The sequence below is a fragment of the Garra rufa genome, chromosome 16 (genome assembly GCF_049309525.1).
Source record: "Garra rufa chromosome 16, GarRuf1.0, whole genome shotgun sequence".
Lineage (NCBI taxonomy): Eukaryota > Metazoa > Chordata > Actinopteri > Cypriniformes > Cyprinidae > Garra > Garra rufa.
The window spans coordinates 31,923,846-31,940,357 of NC_133376.1; the positions used below are offsets into that span (position 1 = coordinate 31,923,846).

A 16,512-nucleotide genomic window follows, 5' to 3' on the forward strand; every position below is an offset into this window, starting at 1 on the left:
TGTGTTCCTTAAAATCCTTTTACATAGAATCAATCACAAATGTATTATGTCATGCTTTGCTTGGAGACAGCACAGCTATGTTTTATACTTAAGCGCTTGTCAGGTTCTCATTTCACATCATAGTTAAGCAGTTTAAGTGAGAAGGGGTCCATATGGTGTCCAGCTTTCCTGCTTGTGTTTGTTCACAGGAAATGACACCGCAAATGGAAAGCATTCTTCTTCAGTGTATTCTCACAACATGTTTTACTGTGGGATAGACTCTCTTTGTATAGAGCAGGCTGCATGAATGACTGTCAGTTCACCACACAGCCTGTGCCTGTGGGGTTACTGTGGAGGTCTTCCAGTACTGGTTAACCACTGAAAACAAAGATAGCTGACCTCAGGACCCTTCCCACTCATTTCAAGTGGGATGTGCTCTCATAGATTCTTCCCAGTGATTTTAAAGTTCATTCTTGTGTAGTAAATGTTATCATAACAAGGTAATTTCTTTATTAGGGTTTCAACATTGTAAGACGTGCTTAAGTAGAGAAAGGATGCTGTGTTGTTCCTCTGTGTTTATGCTCTTTTAGACCCATATTGATTGACTGACTGTTTAGAAAAAGTCTCTTATTCTCACTAAGAATGCATTTATTTGATCAGAAATGCAGTAAATAAAACTGTAATATTGTGAAAAGGCAAGGCTGAATTTTCAGCAGCCTTTACTCCAGTGTTCAGTGTCACACAATCCTTCAGTAATCATTGTAATATGCTGATGTAGTGCTGTTTTTAATTATTAATGTTAAAAACTGTTGTGCTGCTTAATATTTTTGTGAAAACTGACACATTTTTAAGGATTCTAGAAAGTTTCAAAGCACAGCATTTGTGTGAAATATGAATATAAATATTTTGTAACATTTTAAGTGTCCTTAGTTCCACTCTTGATTAATTTAAAGCATAATTTCTCAAAAAACACATACTCACCCATCATTTTTGAATGGAAGTGTATGTGTTTGATTGTAAATGTGTTAAATGTTAAATATATTATATATTGTATAGTTCATAATTATCGATTTTTCTTATATGCCAAAAATCATTAGGATATAAAGATAATGTTCCATGAAGATACTTTGTAAATTTCCTACCATAAATATATCAATATTAATTTTTGATTAGTAATATGCTTTGCAAAGAACTTCATTTGGTCAACTTTAAAGGCGATTTTCTCAATATTTTTTTTTTTGCACCCTTAGATTTCAGATTCTCTGCCAAATATTGTCCTATCTTAACAAACCATACCATCAATAAGAGCTTATTTATTTAGCTTTTAGATAATGTATAAATCTCAATAAAAAAATTGACCCTTATGACTGGTTTTGTGGTCCAGGGTCATGTTTTAATGCATTTAAATGTTGCATAATTAAGTCTGTTACAGTAAGCACTTAAAATAGACTGGAGTATTTCTGCTAAATTATTTGTTTGTGGGATTTTTTTTTTTGTACTCAGGGTCATTTGCCTTTTGCGGTGGTGGGAAGCACTGAGGAAGTGAAGATTGGGAACAAGATGGTGCGAGCACGCCAGTACCCTTGGGGAACCGTCCAGGGTAAGTGCTGGTCACGTCTTCTAGAGGAAATGACACTAAGCTCTTCCCTCTGTTTGGCCTTGGCCTCTTTGTTCAGGACATCCAAGCCCATCCCGTCCCTCCCTTTCTGCTCAGTTGTGTCTGGACACTCCTTTTCAACACACCGTCCTCTTTCTCACATGCATTTTTTCACAGCAAGGCAGAATGCCAGCTGTAATTTCCATGTGACTAATCACTGTGGAGCAACAGGAAAATGATGTCAGTATAGCACTGACAGTAGCTCACACAATCAGCAGACATTATTTGTATCACATGATCTTTCAGAAATCATTCTAATATGCTGATTTGCTCTTTGAGAAACTTTGTCAATTCTAAAGAATGCTAATGTACATATATTTATTTGCAATGTCCTTTTATCTCATATGAAAAAGAGGATCTACAGTACAATGGTGTTCATTTGTCATGTTCAGTAAGCTCTACAAATCCAGCTCACTTCATTCACAATCTGTCCTGTCAGTCTTTGTTAACATGGTATGTATGCGGTGATTTGATGCGTAACATTATAGCAGCAGTGCTCTGGTTGTCTTCAGGCTGTCTGACATCACTCTGAATCTCTCTCTCGCTCTCTATCATGAGATAGAGCCATGGGGCAGCTCACGTGCTCTTACTTAATTTAGCCTACTGCAAAGCTGACCTGGCTGAGGAAAATTAGCTTGAAATGAAAGGCCTGGAAAACCCTTAAATATAGCTATATTCCTGAAGAGGTACTTAAAAAGTGCTTGAGTTCTTAAAAGACAATGTATCTATAATCTTAAATTTTTTTTAATAAGCAATTTTCACGCAATTAAAAAACATCATCCTTTTTTGCCTATTTCAGTTAAAGGGGTAGTTCACTTTCAGAAGAAAAATTTACAGATAATGTACTCACCCCCTCGTCATCAAAGATGTTCATGTCTTTCTTTCTTCAGTCGTAAGGAAATTGTTTTTTAAGGAAAACATTTCAGGATTTCTGTCCATATAATGGACTTCTATGGTGCCCCCGAGTTTGAACTTCCAAAATGCAGTTTAAATGGCTCTAAGCAATCACAGCCGAGGTAAGAAGGGTCTTATCCAGCAAAACGATTGGTTATTTTCTAAAAAAATACAATTTATATACTTTTTAACCTCAAATGCTCATCTTGTCTAGCTGTGTGTACTCTGTGTAGAAATTAAAAAGTATATAAATTGTAAATGTTTTTAGAACTGTTTTTACCGATTGTTCACTAGATAAGACCCTTCTTCCTCGGCTGGGATCATTTAGAGCCCTTTGAAGCTGCATTTAAACTGCATTTTGGAAGTTCAACATCATTTCTTTACAACTGAAAAAAGAAAGACATAAACATCTTGGATGACAAGGGGGTGAGTACATTATCTGTAAATTTTTGTTCTGAAAGTGAACTACTCCTTTAACATCGTAAAACTATCAGGATTAACCAGTTGTAGTACTATGGCTGAAGATGCGAAAAAAGCAACAGATGAACCAAATCAATTGAGTGAGTGTAGTGATGAGTGAAACGGATCTTTTTGAAACTCTAAATCAGTTTTAACCTTTGCGTTTCAAAGTACTCCAATGGGATTGTGTATCATGAATCACCTGATTCAGATCGAGACTTCAAATTGCGTATCTAGGATCATTTGATTTAGATCAGGACTTTGCAGAGTGTTTGCGAATCATTTGTCTTACGTTGAGACTTTGTGTATCATGAATCATTTGATTTCGATCTGGATTTCACGTATCGCAAATCATTTGATTCAGATCGGGACTTCGCATATCGCAAATTATTCCCAGAATTGTCCTGTTCTGAAGTGCTGGTTCATGAATCATTATTCAGATCGGGAATTCGGTGCGGGTTCACAAATAATTTGATTCAATTTGGGCCTTCAGAGAGTGGATCATGAATCGTTTGTTTCAGATCAGGAATTTTGAGTGGTTTTTGTTTTATTAAAGTCACGTTATGTGACTTTGCTGATTTGCCCGTGAAATTAGGCTTTTATGGAGGAGCGAAATCGCTTCATCTCGATTACTGTATTTCATGATCGTTTGAAGCCGAAATCAAAACTGAATTTCAATTAATTGCAAAGCCCTAGATCTCTGATTGACGTCCTTGGAAATAAAAAAGTAGTGCTTAAAGTCTTTGAAAGCCCTGGAATTTCGTTTTACAGTATCTGTACGAACCCTGATATATGTGATGTGTGTGTTTTCATGCATTACTGACGCTGTGTGTCAAGTGTTTACTTGTGATTTATGGCGCACAGTTTACTTGATTAAAGGTCAAAGTTGTGGAAATTAAAACCATGTAGAAAGGGATGCATTTTCTATGCAAATGTATATCAGCTAATCAGCCGGTTAAAAAAAAAAAAACTATGAACTTTTGCACTGACAAGCACTACTCAATTTCTTTAGCAAATCTATTTGTTTATACTTTTACAATAACAGCTGCAGGGAATGTTGATAGTGTTAACAATACTAGATCACAGCTGCTTTTCAGAGTTATACAAACTGGCTGTTAAAAGAGGTCATGTCCTTGTATCAGTGATATGAAATGCAGTTATGCTATTGAAAGTCACCAAGATGTTAAAATGAATGTAAAGTTCTGTAACTGGTCTCAATTTCTTATAAGTATTATACTATTTAAATATGATCATTATTTAAATGCTACAAAGTAGTATTTAAATATAAATCCTGCATGTTCTGCGTGTTTCTGTGAATGAGCAGCACAGACACGCGTTTTCGTTTACTACACACATACTGAAGGATTATGCTCAGTGTTTCCAGCCTTTGCCACTTCAAAAATAAATAAATAAATAAATAAATAAAAACTATCATCGTATCGTATGCAATCAGGTCTTTAGAGCAATCCGTCAAAATTAAAGTTTGGTTTAAGTTGAAGAAACTGTGACAGAAATATATTACTTAATAATAATTTAAAGTAGTAGTACTATCATTGCATTAAAACATTATTTTTTTAAGAAATATTTACCAGAAAGATGTAAATACACAACAGTATTTCTGAAGAAAAAAAAGGAAATGAATAAATTTTTTTTACAAAAACAAATCAATTAGAGATGCTTTTGATTTATTCAAATTTAATAAAATCATTAAAATGCAATTCAGATAAAACACAGAATCTGGTAAAAATGTAACTGAATCTGATAGGGCCTTAAATGTAACTTTTTGTTGACCTTTTAATAAATTGCTGTTAAATTGTAAGGTTTATTATTTAAATTAATTGGACAAGCTTTTTGATTAATATTTCTTTAATTTAACCATTAAAATTGAGTCTAGAAAAAATTCAAATGGAAAAAATGGAATCCAGAAAAATCAAAATATTCATTTGTAAACGCCTTTTTCTTACCGTAAGAACGGGTGCAGCCAATTGTAAATTTTATGGGTCTGGCTTCTGGTCTCATCCGCATCCAGCTATTTTTAGCTGTACAAGACATCTTGTTTTGCTGCTTGATATTGCAAATTGGTGTGTATTACCATATTATTTTAATGTATTATCTTACTAATGAACACACTGGTTTGTAGTGCAAACAGTTTTAGCATTTACTGCACATTGTAATTCTTCGTTCTTTCCCTATAGCGGTCATTTTTCATCGAGTATCATGTGTTTTGTGTTTTCTAGTGGAGAATGAGAATCACTGTGATTTTGTGAAGCTGAGAGAAATGCTGATCAGGGTCAACATGGAGGACCTGCGAGAGCAGACTCACACTCGCCACTATGAGCTATACCGCCGCTGCAAGCTGGAGGAAATGGGATTCAAAGACACCGACCCCGACAGCAAACCCTTCAGGTGAAGACAGTCACAGTCACCCAATCGAATGATTAGGAAAAAAGTTCTCCACCACAACCTGTGACACAAAGATTTACGGTCTACATCTATAGGCATAAATGAATGCAAAAAGGGATTGTTTACTCATTTATGCACCCTCATGTCGTTCCAAACCCGTAAGGCTTTGGTTCATCTTCAAACCAAATTAAGATACTCTACCAGTCAAAAGTTTTTAAAGAAGTCTCTTCTGCTCACCATGCTTGCATTTATTTGATCCAAAGTACAGAAAAAACAGTAGAATTTGGAAATATTTGTACTAATTAAAATAGTTTTCTATTTGAATACATTTTCAAATGTAATTTTTTCCTGTGATTTCAAAGCTGAATTTATAGTGATTTTTACAGTTCAAAAACGTTTGACTGGTAGTGTATTTTTAATAAAACCTAAAAGACCCGCCATTAAAAAAAACAGGAAACCAAAACCTAAAAGATCTAAGAAGACTATAAAGTCATTGTAAAATAAATCTATATGAACTAAGTGGCTTAATCTTAGCAGTTTAATTCATTTTAGATTAAATATCCCTTTAAAAAAAATCTTTTGTGTGTGGTTTGTTGTGTTCAGCCTCCAGGAAACATACGAGGCCAAGAGGAATGAGTTCATGGGAGAGCTGCAAAAGAAAGAGGAGGAGATGAGGCAGATGTTTGTCCAGAGAGTCAAAGAGAAGGAGGCAGAGCTGAAAGAGGCAGAAAAGGAGGTTTGTTTGAAGACTGTAATTTTAGCAGTTTTGTAACAAATGTAGCCAAAGTGTTATCCACAGCTTATGCAATACATGGCATGTACAGTAGCCTGGTTTATACAGTCAAATGCATCCAGACATTATTTACAAAAAGAGTCTGTCTTCTATCCACCTTCAACATGGAAGCAGGTTATAGGCGAGACTTCCGGTTCATTAGCCGCTATAGGGAATTAATGAGAAACGTGCAATAAATGTAATGCGGATGAAACTGGAAGCCAGACACATTCAATTTACAAATGCCTGCGCCCACTCAAAATAGGTGGATAAATTGGACTAATTTACAGTAGATGTGAAGCTTTTTTCAGTAACATATACTGACTCTGTGGTGTTCACATCCCAGCTTCATGAAAAGTTTGACCGTCTCAAGAAGCTTCACCAGGATGAAAAGAAGAAACTAGAGGACAAGAAGAAGTCTCTTGATGATGAGCTGAACGGCTTCAAGCAGAAGAAGACGGCCGCTGAGCTGCTGCAGGCCCAGACCCAGCAGGCAGGGAGCTCCTCCACACTCAAGAAGGATAAAGAGAGGAAAAAGTAAGTATTGACCTCTACATGGTTCCTAACTGTCACAACCTTCCCTTCCCGAGACACCAGAAGATCACGATGCAGGAGAACATGTGTGAACGCGTGTATGTGTGTGTGCATTTCACTGACCACTCATGTAATATTGCAAGGGGCGCTACATTTAGATCATGAACAAAACTACGGAGTTCAGAAGGATGGAGTTGACAATGCAGTGATATGAAAATGAAAGGTCTAGTTTGAGCATATAAACTACTGTTCAAAAGTTTATACGATTTTTTTTGAAGAAATTAAAGTGAAGATGCATTAAATTTAGATGTTAGACTTAGATAAATAAATTAATTAATTCATTAATAAATGCTGGTTATTTAAAAACATTAATCAGCACAACTGTTTTTAACACTGAAAACAATAATAAATATTTCTTAAGAACCACTTCTGCATATTATAATGATTTATTAATGCTAAAGACTGCCGTCACATTACATTTTTAAATATGTTAAAATAGAAAAGTTATTTTAAATTGTACAAATATTTCACATTATTTCACAATATGTTTACGTATTTTAATTTGCTGCATCCTTGGTAAGCATAAGAGATTTTCAACAACATCTTACTGATCTCCAAACTTTGGAACAGTAGTGAAGGTACTTATATTGTTGTGCATTTATAATATAAAACATCAAGTAACTGTAGATATTGTTTAGCAGTATTTTAATCATGGTATTAAAAGGTGTGTGATAGAAGTATTGGATGAATAGAAAAGTTCTATATAGTTATAATTACATATGCTGTATAATGGTATTAAATGATTATATTATTAAAGGCATGGTTCACCCCAAAATTAAAATTCTATCATTGTTTACTCAACCTCAAGTTGCTCTTAACCTGTATGGGTTTCTTTTTTCTGTTGAGCACAAAATAAGATATTTTGAAGAATATTGGTAACCAGACAGTTGCTGGGCCCCATTGACTTCCATAATACACTATATTGCCAAATGTATCTAATGAACAGGTTTGACTACTTTAGTAATTTCCATGAGTACAAATCTTAATGTTTAAGCATATAATTACAGTATAGGGTATTGTGTGCTTCCAATTTTTATAGCAACAGTTTGGACAGGACCCTTTTCTGTTCTAACATGACAATGCATCTGTGTATAAAGCAAGGTTCAAAAAGAAACTATTCATTCAGCCAGTGTGGAAGAACTGGACTGATCTGCTAAAACCAAGTCCTAATCCCAGCTGATCTTCTTTGGTGTGACTTTAAATGCAGACCTTGAGCCAAAGACTAATCACAAAACACCAATGACTTGTACATTCACTATATGGACAAAAGTATTGGGACACCACCTTCTTTAGAACAGAAAACGGCACTTCCAAAACTGTGGCAACAATAATGGAAACATAATAAATGTATTTAAAAATTGCATTTCCATCTCTGTTGTTGTTTTGGAAGTGTCTAAAATGACTGTACTTGTTTGTACAAGTCAATGGTGTTTGGTGATGAGTTTTGGGCTCTAGGTCTGCATTTACAGCCACACCAGAGCTGTTCAGCTGGGATTAAGACTTGGCTTTATGCAGACCAGTCAAGTTCTTCCACACTGACTGAATCAATCATTTCTATTTGAACCTTGCTTTATACACAGATACACTTTCATGTTAGAATAGAAAAGGGTTCTGTCCAAAATGTTGCTACAAAATTAAAATCATACGATACCCTAGAATATCATTATATGCTTAACATTAAGATTTGTACTCAGGGAAATTACTAAAGTAGTCAAACCTGTTTGTTAGAAGGGGGTGTCCCAATACTTCTGGCAATATAGTGTATAAAAAAATATACTATGGGAGTCAATGGGAACCAGAAACTCTTTGGTTGCGAACATTGTTCAAAATATCATCTTTTGTGTTGAGAAGAACAAAGAAATTAATGCCGGTTTAGAACAACTTGAGGGTGAGTGAACGATGAGAGAGTTTTCATTTCTGGGTGAACATTCGCTTATTGCATTGCAATCATGCACAGTCAATCTGAGAAGGGTACTAGTAATCAGAGCTCAGACAAATTGCTTCAATAATGCTGGTAATCACTCATGGTTGTGTATTCAAGCTGATTTGCTGCATTCACCCTGAGTATAATATGGGAAGAAGACACTTGCACTGACAAGGTTTACTCTTTTGTTGATTTTTCATATAATTCTCTTTGTTTTTAACGGTTTCCCCACTTAAGCTTTTTGTATGTCCTCACAAGGCAGCACTTTTCACAGCAACGAGATACTGAGGAAACACTGTTAATTGTTGGTTTCATGCTTTTCATTTTTGCAGTATGTAATGTGTGGAAAATTATCCAAATCCAGTATTTAAGATCAAACTTACAGGCTTTACATTAACAGCCAAGATTCTTACCACCGTCCCTTTCACTATCCTGTGGGTGTTATTTATTCCTGCATATACAGTACATTCAGTTGAAGTAAAAAAAAATTTACATACACCTTTAAGAATCTGCAAAATGTTAATTGTTTTACCAAAATAAGAGGGATCATACAAAATGCATGTCATTTTTTATTTAGTACTGACTTGAATATGATATTTCACATAAGACGTTTACGTTTAGTCCATGAGAGAAAATAATATAAAACTGACCCTGTTCAAGTTTACATACGATTGATTCTTAATATTGTGTTGTTACCTGAATGATCCACAGTCCCTTGTTTGTCCTGAACAGTTAAACTGCCTGCTGTTCTTCAGTAAAATACTTCAGGTCCCACAAATTTTTTTGGTTTTCCAGCATTTTTGTGTATTTGAACCCTTTCCAACAATGTATGATTTTGAGATCCATCTTTTCACACTGAGGAGAACTGAAGCAACTATGTGCAACTATTACAGAAGGTTCAAATGCTCACTAATGCTTTAGAAGCAAATGAGATGCATTAAGAGCCTTTTTGAATTTGAAGATCAGGGTCAATGTAACTTGTTTTGTCTTCTGGGAAACATGTAAGTATCTTCTGTAACTTCTGAAGGGGAGTACTAAATGGAAAAATATTATATATAGGCAAAAAAAAAGAATCTACACATCTTCATTCTCCAAAAGTTTACACCCCCCGGCTCGTAATGCGTTGTTTCCTTCTGGAGCGTCAGTGAGCATTTGAACCTTCTGTAATAGTTGCATATGAGTCCCTCAGTTGTCCTCAGTGTAAAAAGATCCCAAAATCATACAGTCATTGTTGGAAAGGGTTCAAATACACAAAAATGCTGAAAAACCACAGAATTTGTGGGACCTGAAGGATTTTTCTGAAGAACAGCGGGCAGTTTAACTGTTCAGGACAACACCTATCACTAAACAACAACAAAAACACAGCTGTGGATCATTCAGGTAACAACACTGTATTAAAAAACATTTTTATAAATTCAACTCTTGTGGACTATATGTAAACGTCTTTTATGTGAAATATCTTATTCAGGTCAGTACTAAAAAAAAAAATACCATGGGTTTTGCATAATCCCTCCTATTTTGGTCAAATAATTAACATTTTGTAGATTCTGCGAGGTGTATGTAAACCTTTGACTTAAGCTGTTTAAGGTAGCCAGAGAAATGGTACAGTTTCCTCAGTGCTCTTGCAAGGCAGGGCATGTAGAGTATTCATCGTTTGATGTTGCATGTAAGGTGTCTTGTCTAGTTTGTGCACGTGTCATGTACGTCTCATCCATGCTGTTTTCCAGTTAACTCCTCACCTGCTCCCAGTCCTGCATGAGACACCTTATGCTGGTAAGGCTTTCAAAGTATCTCTTAAGGCACGAACCCTCGTTCAGCGAGGGAGCTAAATTACAAAAACACATGTAATGATGATGGTCAGTTAGACTGATCCTGTAATTGCAGTGTCAAAGCACTGCAGTAGTAATTACAGTTTTCCTATTCCTGCTTAAAAAGACTGGTAATGTGAAGAATGTCTGTGTGGCAGCAGCAGGAGATATTATGTCACCAGCGCCAGGCGAGAGTTTATTGCTCTCCCTGTGTGATGTGCAGCCATCTGCCATCTGAATCTATAACAATCTGCTGTTGTTTGCACTCCACTGCTCTTGCACGATCTCACACAAAAGAGCCTTTAATGGCTCAGCTCCTACAGCTGGGTCACACTGGTCCACCACTTGGCCTTAAAATAATGCTGTTGTTGAGTGAGCTATCCCTTGCCACAGACCTTTTAGTAATTGTAAAAGGATATCCGGTTTATGTTAGTAACACAACAGAAGAAATGTAATTAATTTCATTTTGTACGAAAAGAGAACAATTCGAAGCCTTACCACATACACCCCATGCAACCGCTTTGAAGTGTTTTAACACAGGCACGACTAACATTTTGAATCATTTTTTTTTAATTAATGTGTGAATACAACAGTGTGTAACCTGTAGGGAACAATAATCTTCCTTCTCTCTCGTTTCCAGTTCAGGATTCCTGTAGAAAGTGCTCCCCCTGCCCGCTGTGAATGAGCTCTTCCCCCCTCAGTGTTCCTGAGCCATGCTGTTCCCGTTCCCTCCCCCCCTCCTTCTCCCTAGTTTCATGCTTAACACAGCTGAGGAGGGATATTAACTGTGAATGGAATCCTTCTTTAATTGTTTAACAAACTCCTTTTTGAATTTTTTTTTTTACATGTGATTTGTTTCTTTTTCCTTTTTTTACTTGCTGTGTTATAATGTCATGATGATATTGCTTTTTTCTGCATGACGTGTTTGATTCAACTTTAAAGGGATAGTTCACCCAAAATTAAAATTCTGTCATTAATTACTCACCCTCATGACGTTCCAAAGCTGTAAGACCTATATTTATCTTTGGAACACAAATTAAGAAATTTTTGGTGAAATCTGAGAGCTTTCTGACCTTGCATAGACAGCAAGGGTCCAAGAAAGCTTTTGGATTTCATCAATTTGTCTTCTGAAGACGAACGAAGGTCTTACGGGTTTGGGAAGACATGAAGGTAAGTAATTAATGACAGAATTTTCATTTGTGGGTGAACTATCCCTATATGAGTGGCTACTGTTGAGGGTATGCAGTAGTTGAGTACACAGGTTAAAATGGGACAAATTCTATTAATAGGATCATAATTATCATTAGTATTATAATAGGTATATGTATGAGCTGCAGTCCGTTCAATCATGCAGTGAGATTTAAGGCATTTTACTCTATTTTCTAACGGCGTAGTTAGAATTAAGGAACATGAGTAGTATTGCTGTTTTGTCTCATTTTAGCTCATGCATGTTATACAGATGCTCTCTGGTCATACCTCAGTGTTTTTTATAAACCTGTCATTGCTATGCTTGTACTAGTTTAGAAAAACTTTGGCACATCTCATCTAAATGTAAGCACCTTTTATAGCTCTTTATTTTTGTGACATTTTACTTTTCACAAAATAATAAAAAAAAATCACTTTCTGATAAATAAATATCAGTTGCAAAGGGACTAATTTTGTATCAGTAATAAACGGCATTCTTTCATAAAACTTTAAACTGTGGGAAAGTCATTGTGTATGAATATCAGACAGTTAATTCTACACTTTATTATTTGCATTCTTCATAAAACGGACTTAATGTTTATGTACACTACCAGTCAAAAGTTTTTTTAATGTTTTTTTAAAGAAGTTTCTCCTGCTCACCAAGATGTATTTATTTGATCCAATGTACAGCAAAAACAATTAATTATTTTTACTATTTAAAATAACAGTTTACTATTTGAATATATATATTTAAATGTAATTTATTCCTGTGATCAAAGCTTATTTTCAGCATCATTACTCCAGTCTTCAGTGTCCCATAATCCTTCAGAAAGCATTCTAATATGCTGATTTGCTGTTCAAGAAACATTTTTATTATTATCATCAATATTTAAAACAGTTGAGTAAATTTTTTTTTCAGGATTCTTTGATAAATAGAAAGATCCAAAGATCAGAATTTATCTGAAACAAAAAGCTTTTGTAACATTATACACAATACCATTCATTTTGTTGGGAAATAAATAATAGAAATTAATACTTTTATTTAGCAAGGATGCTTTAAATTGATCAGAAGTGATGAATACATTTGAACATGTTACGAAAGATTTCTATTTGAGATGAATGCTGTTGTTCTGAACTTTCTATTCATCAAAGAAATCTGACAAAATTCTGTTTAGCAGTTCTCAACATCATAATGTTTTTGAGCAGCAACTAAGAATATTAAAATGATTTCTGAAGGATCACTGGAGTAAAGGCTGGAGTAAAATTCAGCTTTGAAATCACAGGCATAAATACATTTTAAAATATATTCAAACGGCTACTTTAAATAGTAAAAATATTTCAAAATTGTACTGTTTTTCCTGTACTTCATATCAAATAAATGCAGGCTTGGTGAGCAAAAGAGACTTCTTTTAAAAACATTAAAAATCTTAAACTGACTGGTAGTGTACTTGGGGTGACATAGCCAGTGTTTGGTTTGCTTACTTTGTATTGAACAATCTTGATTCCTCAATTCATGCTTTGATTATTCGTTTTAGGGAGGTGCTGGATGTTCACCTTACATGCAATTTACTACATCTTTATGCATAGATTGAATCTATTGTTTAACGGTTTGGCCTAAATTCTCAAGTCAAGTGAAGTGTTTGACCACAGCCACAAGTTAAATTAACTGAATGTCTGTACAAGATCCTTATATGACCAAATAGTGAGGGAATTTAGTCTGAGAGTCATTCTGTAGTGACAGTCTCTTAACAAATTTAAATATTTATAATAACACATTTTCAAAGCTACGATTAAAGATACCAAGCTGTTCTGCAAAATCAAACCAGTTCTGTTGGGTCTATGCTGGACGACTGTTTTGTATGGTATCTGGATGCTGGTCTTTCAACAGGTGGTATTAATGTGACATTGAAATTCATCACCTATTAACGCTATTCCTCCCTTCAGTGTCCCTGCTCACTGCCGTGTGTGTATTTACTTTCCTTTGCAGTAATCCCTGGCTCTGCACTGAGTAGTATGGCTTTGATAAGGGACCAGGCCCAGACTCTTTGGTTAACCGGTACCCCAAGACTAGGCAGTGTGGACCAAGCCCTCTGCGTTTTCTTATAAATCACCTTTTGTATTTTGATTTTTTTGGCTCTTTCTGCAGCTTTTACTAACAAAACAAAAGCTTCGCTTAAGGCTGTGCTTATCCTTTGTGATGCTTTGTGTGACTAATGTGCTTAAAAGAAATAGTTCACCCGGAAATTAATTTGTTGAAAATTTACTCACCCTCAGGCCTTCCAAGATGTAGACGAGTTTGTTTCTTCATCAGATCAGATTTGGAGAAACTTAGAATTACTTCGCTCAACAATGGATCCTCTGCCGTCAGAATGAGAGTCCAAATAGCTAATAAAAAAAACATGACTCCAGTTTTCACGTTGTAATGTTAGAAACAAACTCATCTACACTGTGTTTCGGGGTGAACTGTTTCTTTAAAATTTTTGCCTCTTCAGAGAGGTGGGGAGGGCTGCAATTATTATAATCACTGTCCCAGTTGCTGTTAATTTTGACCACAGTTCTATTAAACCGAGAATGCAAGCTGAACAAATCCATGCACATTTAAGAGCAATTTGTGAAGAGGATGCACAATGCATCTGAAGCAGGGCAGAAGGACGGTGTGTTCCTATCCGCCCACATTGCGAATGCTTCATGCTTTTGGCTGGCCAAAGAAAAATCCGAGTGCCCATTTCCAATTGACTGATGTACACTTGTCTTCCCACTGGTGCTGATGAGTTCAATGGCCTTTTGATACTTTCTCTAATCTGCGTTTGTCTCCTCTCTTCTTCTAGCTTCTTTTAACTCTGTCTTGGCCACCTGTTGGAAGAGGGGATTGCAGCTTCCACGAGACGCTTGTCCACTCTTCTTCCTGTCTTTTTCACTAAGTCAGCCTTGTTTGAATATTTAGTTTTTTTAATTTGAAAACTTTCATGCTGTGTGCCCTGTTGAACATGGCCTTATGTGGTCTTAACATGGTATTTTTTCAACAATATTATCTGTGTTTCCTAATTAGGGCATGCTAAGCAGTCCCTCATTAGTATTTTTACAGATAACATTATTGTTTGCTGGTGACACCAAAGCCAAAGCTTTGGTAGAATGGCTGTGAACTAAAGGGATCCTTAGTTTAGCTTTTTATGTCTGTGATATTGCCTTGCAGTTTTAATCTGTTCAATTAAACAATCGTTTTGTTTCTTTTACAAATACATGTGTTTGTGAATGAACCTGCATGTCCTCGTCAACATTATTAACACAGTGTTAACTGTGAGGAGTGAACGGATACTAACTTATTTGCAAACACTATGTATAATTTAGATGTAGGTATTATCTTTCAACAAGACTTGAAAACATTTTGACACGCTGGCTGTGATTTTAGAGAAAATCCAAAGAAAATGGGCCCGAAAGTTCCTTGTTGGCGAGGGATATTTAATGAGAATCTTTTTTTGAAAGCATGAGGTAAATATAAGCAAAATCGGAGAGGTTTGTATTGTATGTTTTGTAATGCCCTATACATTTCAAGTCTTAAATAGTCACAGCGATATAGTTATAATTTATTTAAAACTTAATCTTAATGAATAATGAAGCACCTATTGAAATACCATGTAGGTCACATTCAGTGCCACTTTTTTATATTCTTAATCTTCTGTTCTTTTGCATGCCCTGAACATGTTTTTGTTTATATATGGAGTTATTCTTTGCTTAGACATATTTACTCTTCAAATACTTCTTATTTTGGACTATTTTATTATATGTATTTATTCCAGGTACATGTGCAGTTACATTCAGTTTATAAATGTCATTTTCCATTTGCCAAATACTGCATTTAAATATGTGTCAAGGGTTTCAGTCATTTCATTTCAACTAAGTCAGTTATGACGTCCAGACAGTCATGCATATGTGCAGTACATATAATTTTAAGGACCTATTTTGCCTATCAATGCCGAGACATGTTTAACATGATTAATGACATTATTGACAAGTGACTGTTTTCTGTGTGAAATATTTTGGGTGTCAAGACTGGCCTACATTTTTCTAGTCATCTTCCATATTTTCCCTTTAATGTCAATTACCCCCACCCCTAATACCAGAAATTTGTGAAATATTTAACTGTAGTAAGATTCCATGGTGTACATTTTCAATAAAACGTTTTAAAAAACCTATATGCTACTTCATAATTTATCCTCCAAATGAGAGACATCAAGGTCAGAAATTAACAAGGGCTTGCTACCAAAGTAAATAAAAATGCCCTATAAATTTAAGACAAATGGGGCAAAAAATGCCCCTGCACAATTAAACAAGGTATTAGAATTCAGATTCAGCATCAGAATGCTTTTACATGCTGTTTTGTACAGCGTTGAGCCTTATAACCAATCAAATGCGTTTCTGTCGAACTTTGGAATGCATTGGCCAATCAGACGCGCTTAGATTAGTCAGCGCTGAAAACGATGGAGCTGTTAATGAGTGCGCACACTCGCGAATTCTCATTATAAACAACACAGTGCAGATACGATGTAAATAAAAGGTTCATTTCGTAGCTTCAGTGATTATAAAGGGTGTTTTTGCATAACTTGTGCTAGACTTGACTATCATGTTTGTCTATGTAGCTAGAATAGCCAGAATATGACATGCCCAAAATGAAACAAAAACGTTTTTTTTTCCAATATCGATATTAATAATCATTATTACAATATATAAAGAGCAATAATCTACAATAATGATTTTGTCATAATATCCCAGCCCTATAAGCTCCTGTTTTTACATGCATAATTTTATACAATTTTAAAGTTGCAATTGATTAAAGTAA

At 35.2% G+C, this 16,512-nt stretch overlaps 1 protein-coding gene across 4 annotated transcripts in view; it reads left to right on the forward strand.

Moving 5' to 3' along the window:
- Positions 1 to 15,868, forward strand: part of septin6 (septin 6) — a 30,580-nt gene extending 14,712 nt beyond the window's left edge. The window contains exons 6-11 of one of the 4 annotated variants that reach the window (XR_012339766.1): positions 1,483 to 1,579; positions 5,227 to 5,395; positions 5,996 to 6,128; positions 6,511 to 6,701; positions 8,800 to 8,857; positions 11,131 to 12,189. Coding sequence is in view for 3 of the 4 variants with exons in the window: in XM_073821099.1 (XP_073677200.1) it covers positions 1,483 to 1,579; positions 5,227 to 5,395; positions 5,996 to 6,128; positions 6,511 to 6,701; positions 11,131 to 11,146 (606 nt within the window). In the remaining variant the exon portion in view is untranslated. Of the gene's footprint in view, positions 1 to 1,482; positions 1,580 to 5,226; positions 5,396 to 5,995; positions 6,129 to 6,510; positions 6,702 to 8,799; positions 8,858 to 10,409; positions 10,456 to 11,130; positions 12,190 to 14,503 lie in introns of those variants that run through there. The other 3 variants (XM_073821101.1, XM_073821100.1, XM_073821099.1) reach the window with 3 other exon arrangements.
- The last annotated feature ends 644 nt before the right edge of the window (positions 15,869 to 16,512 follow it).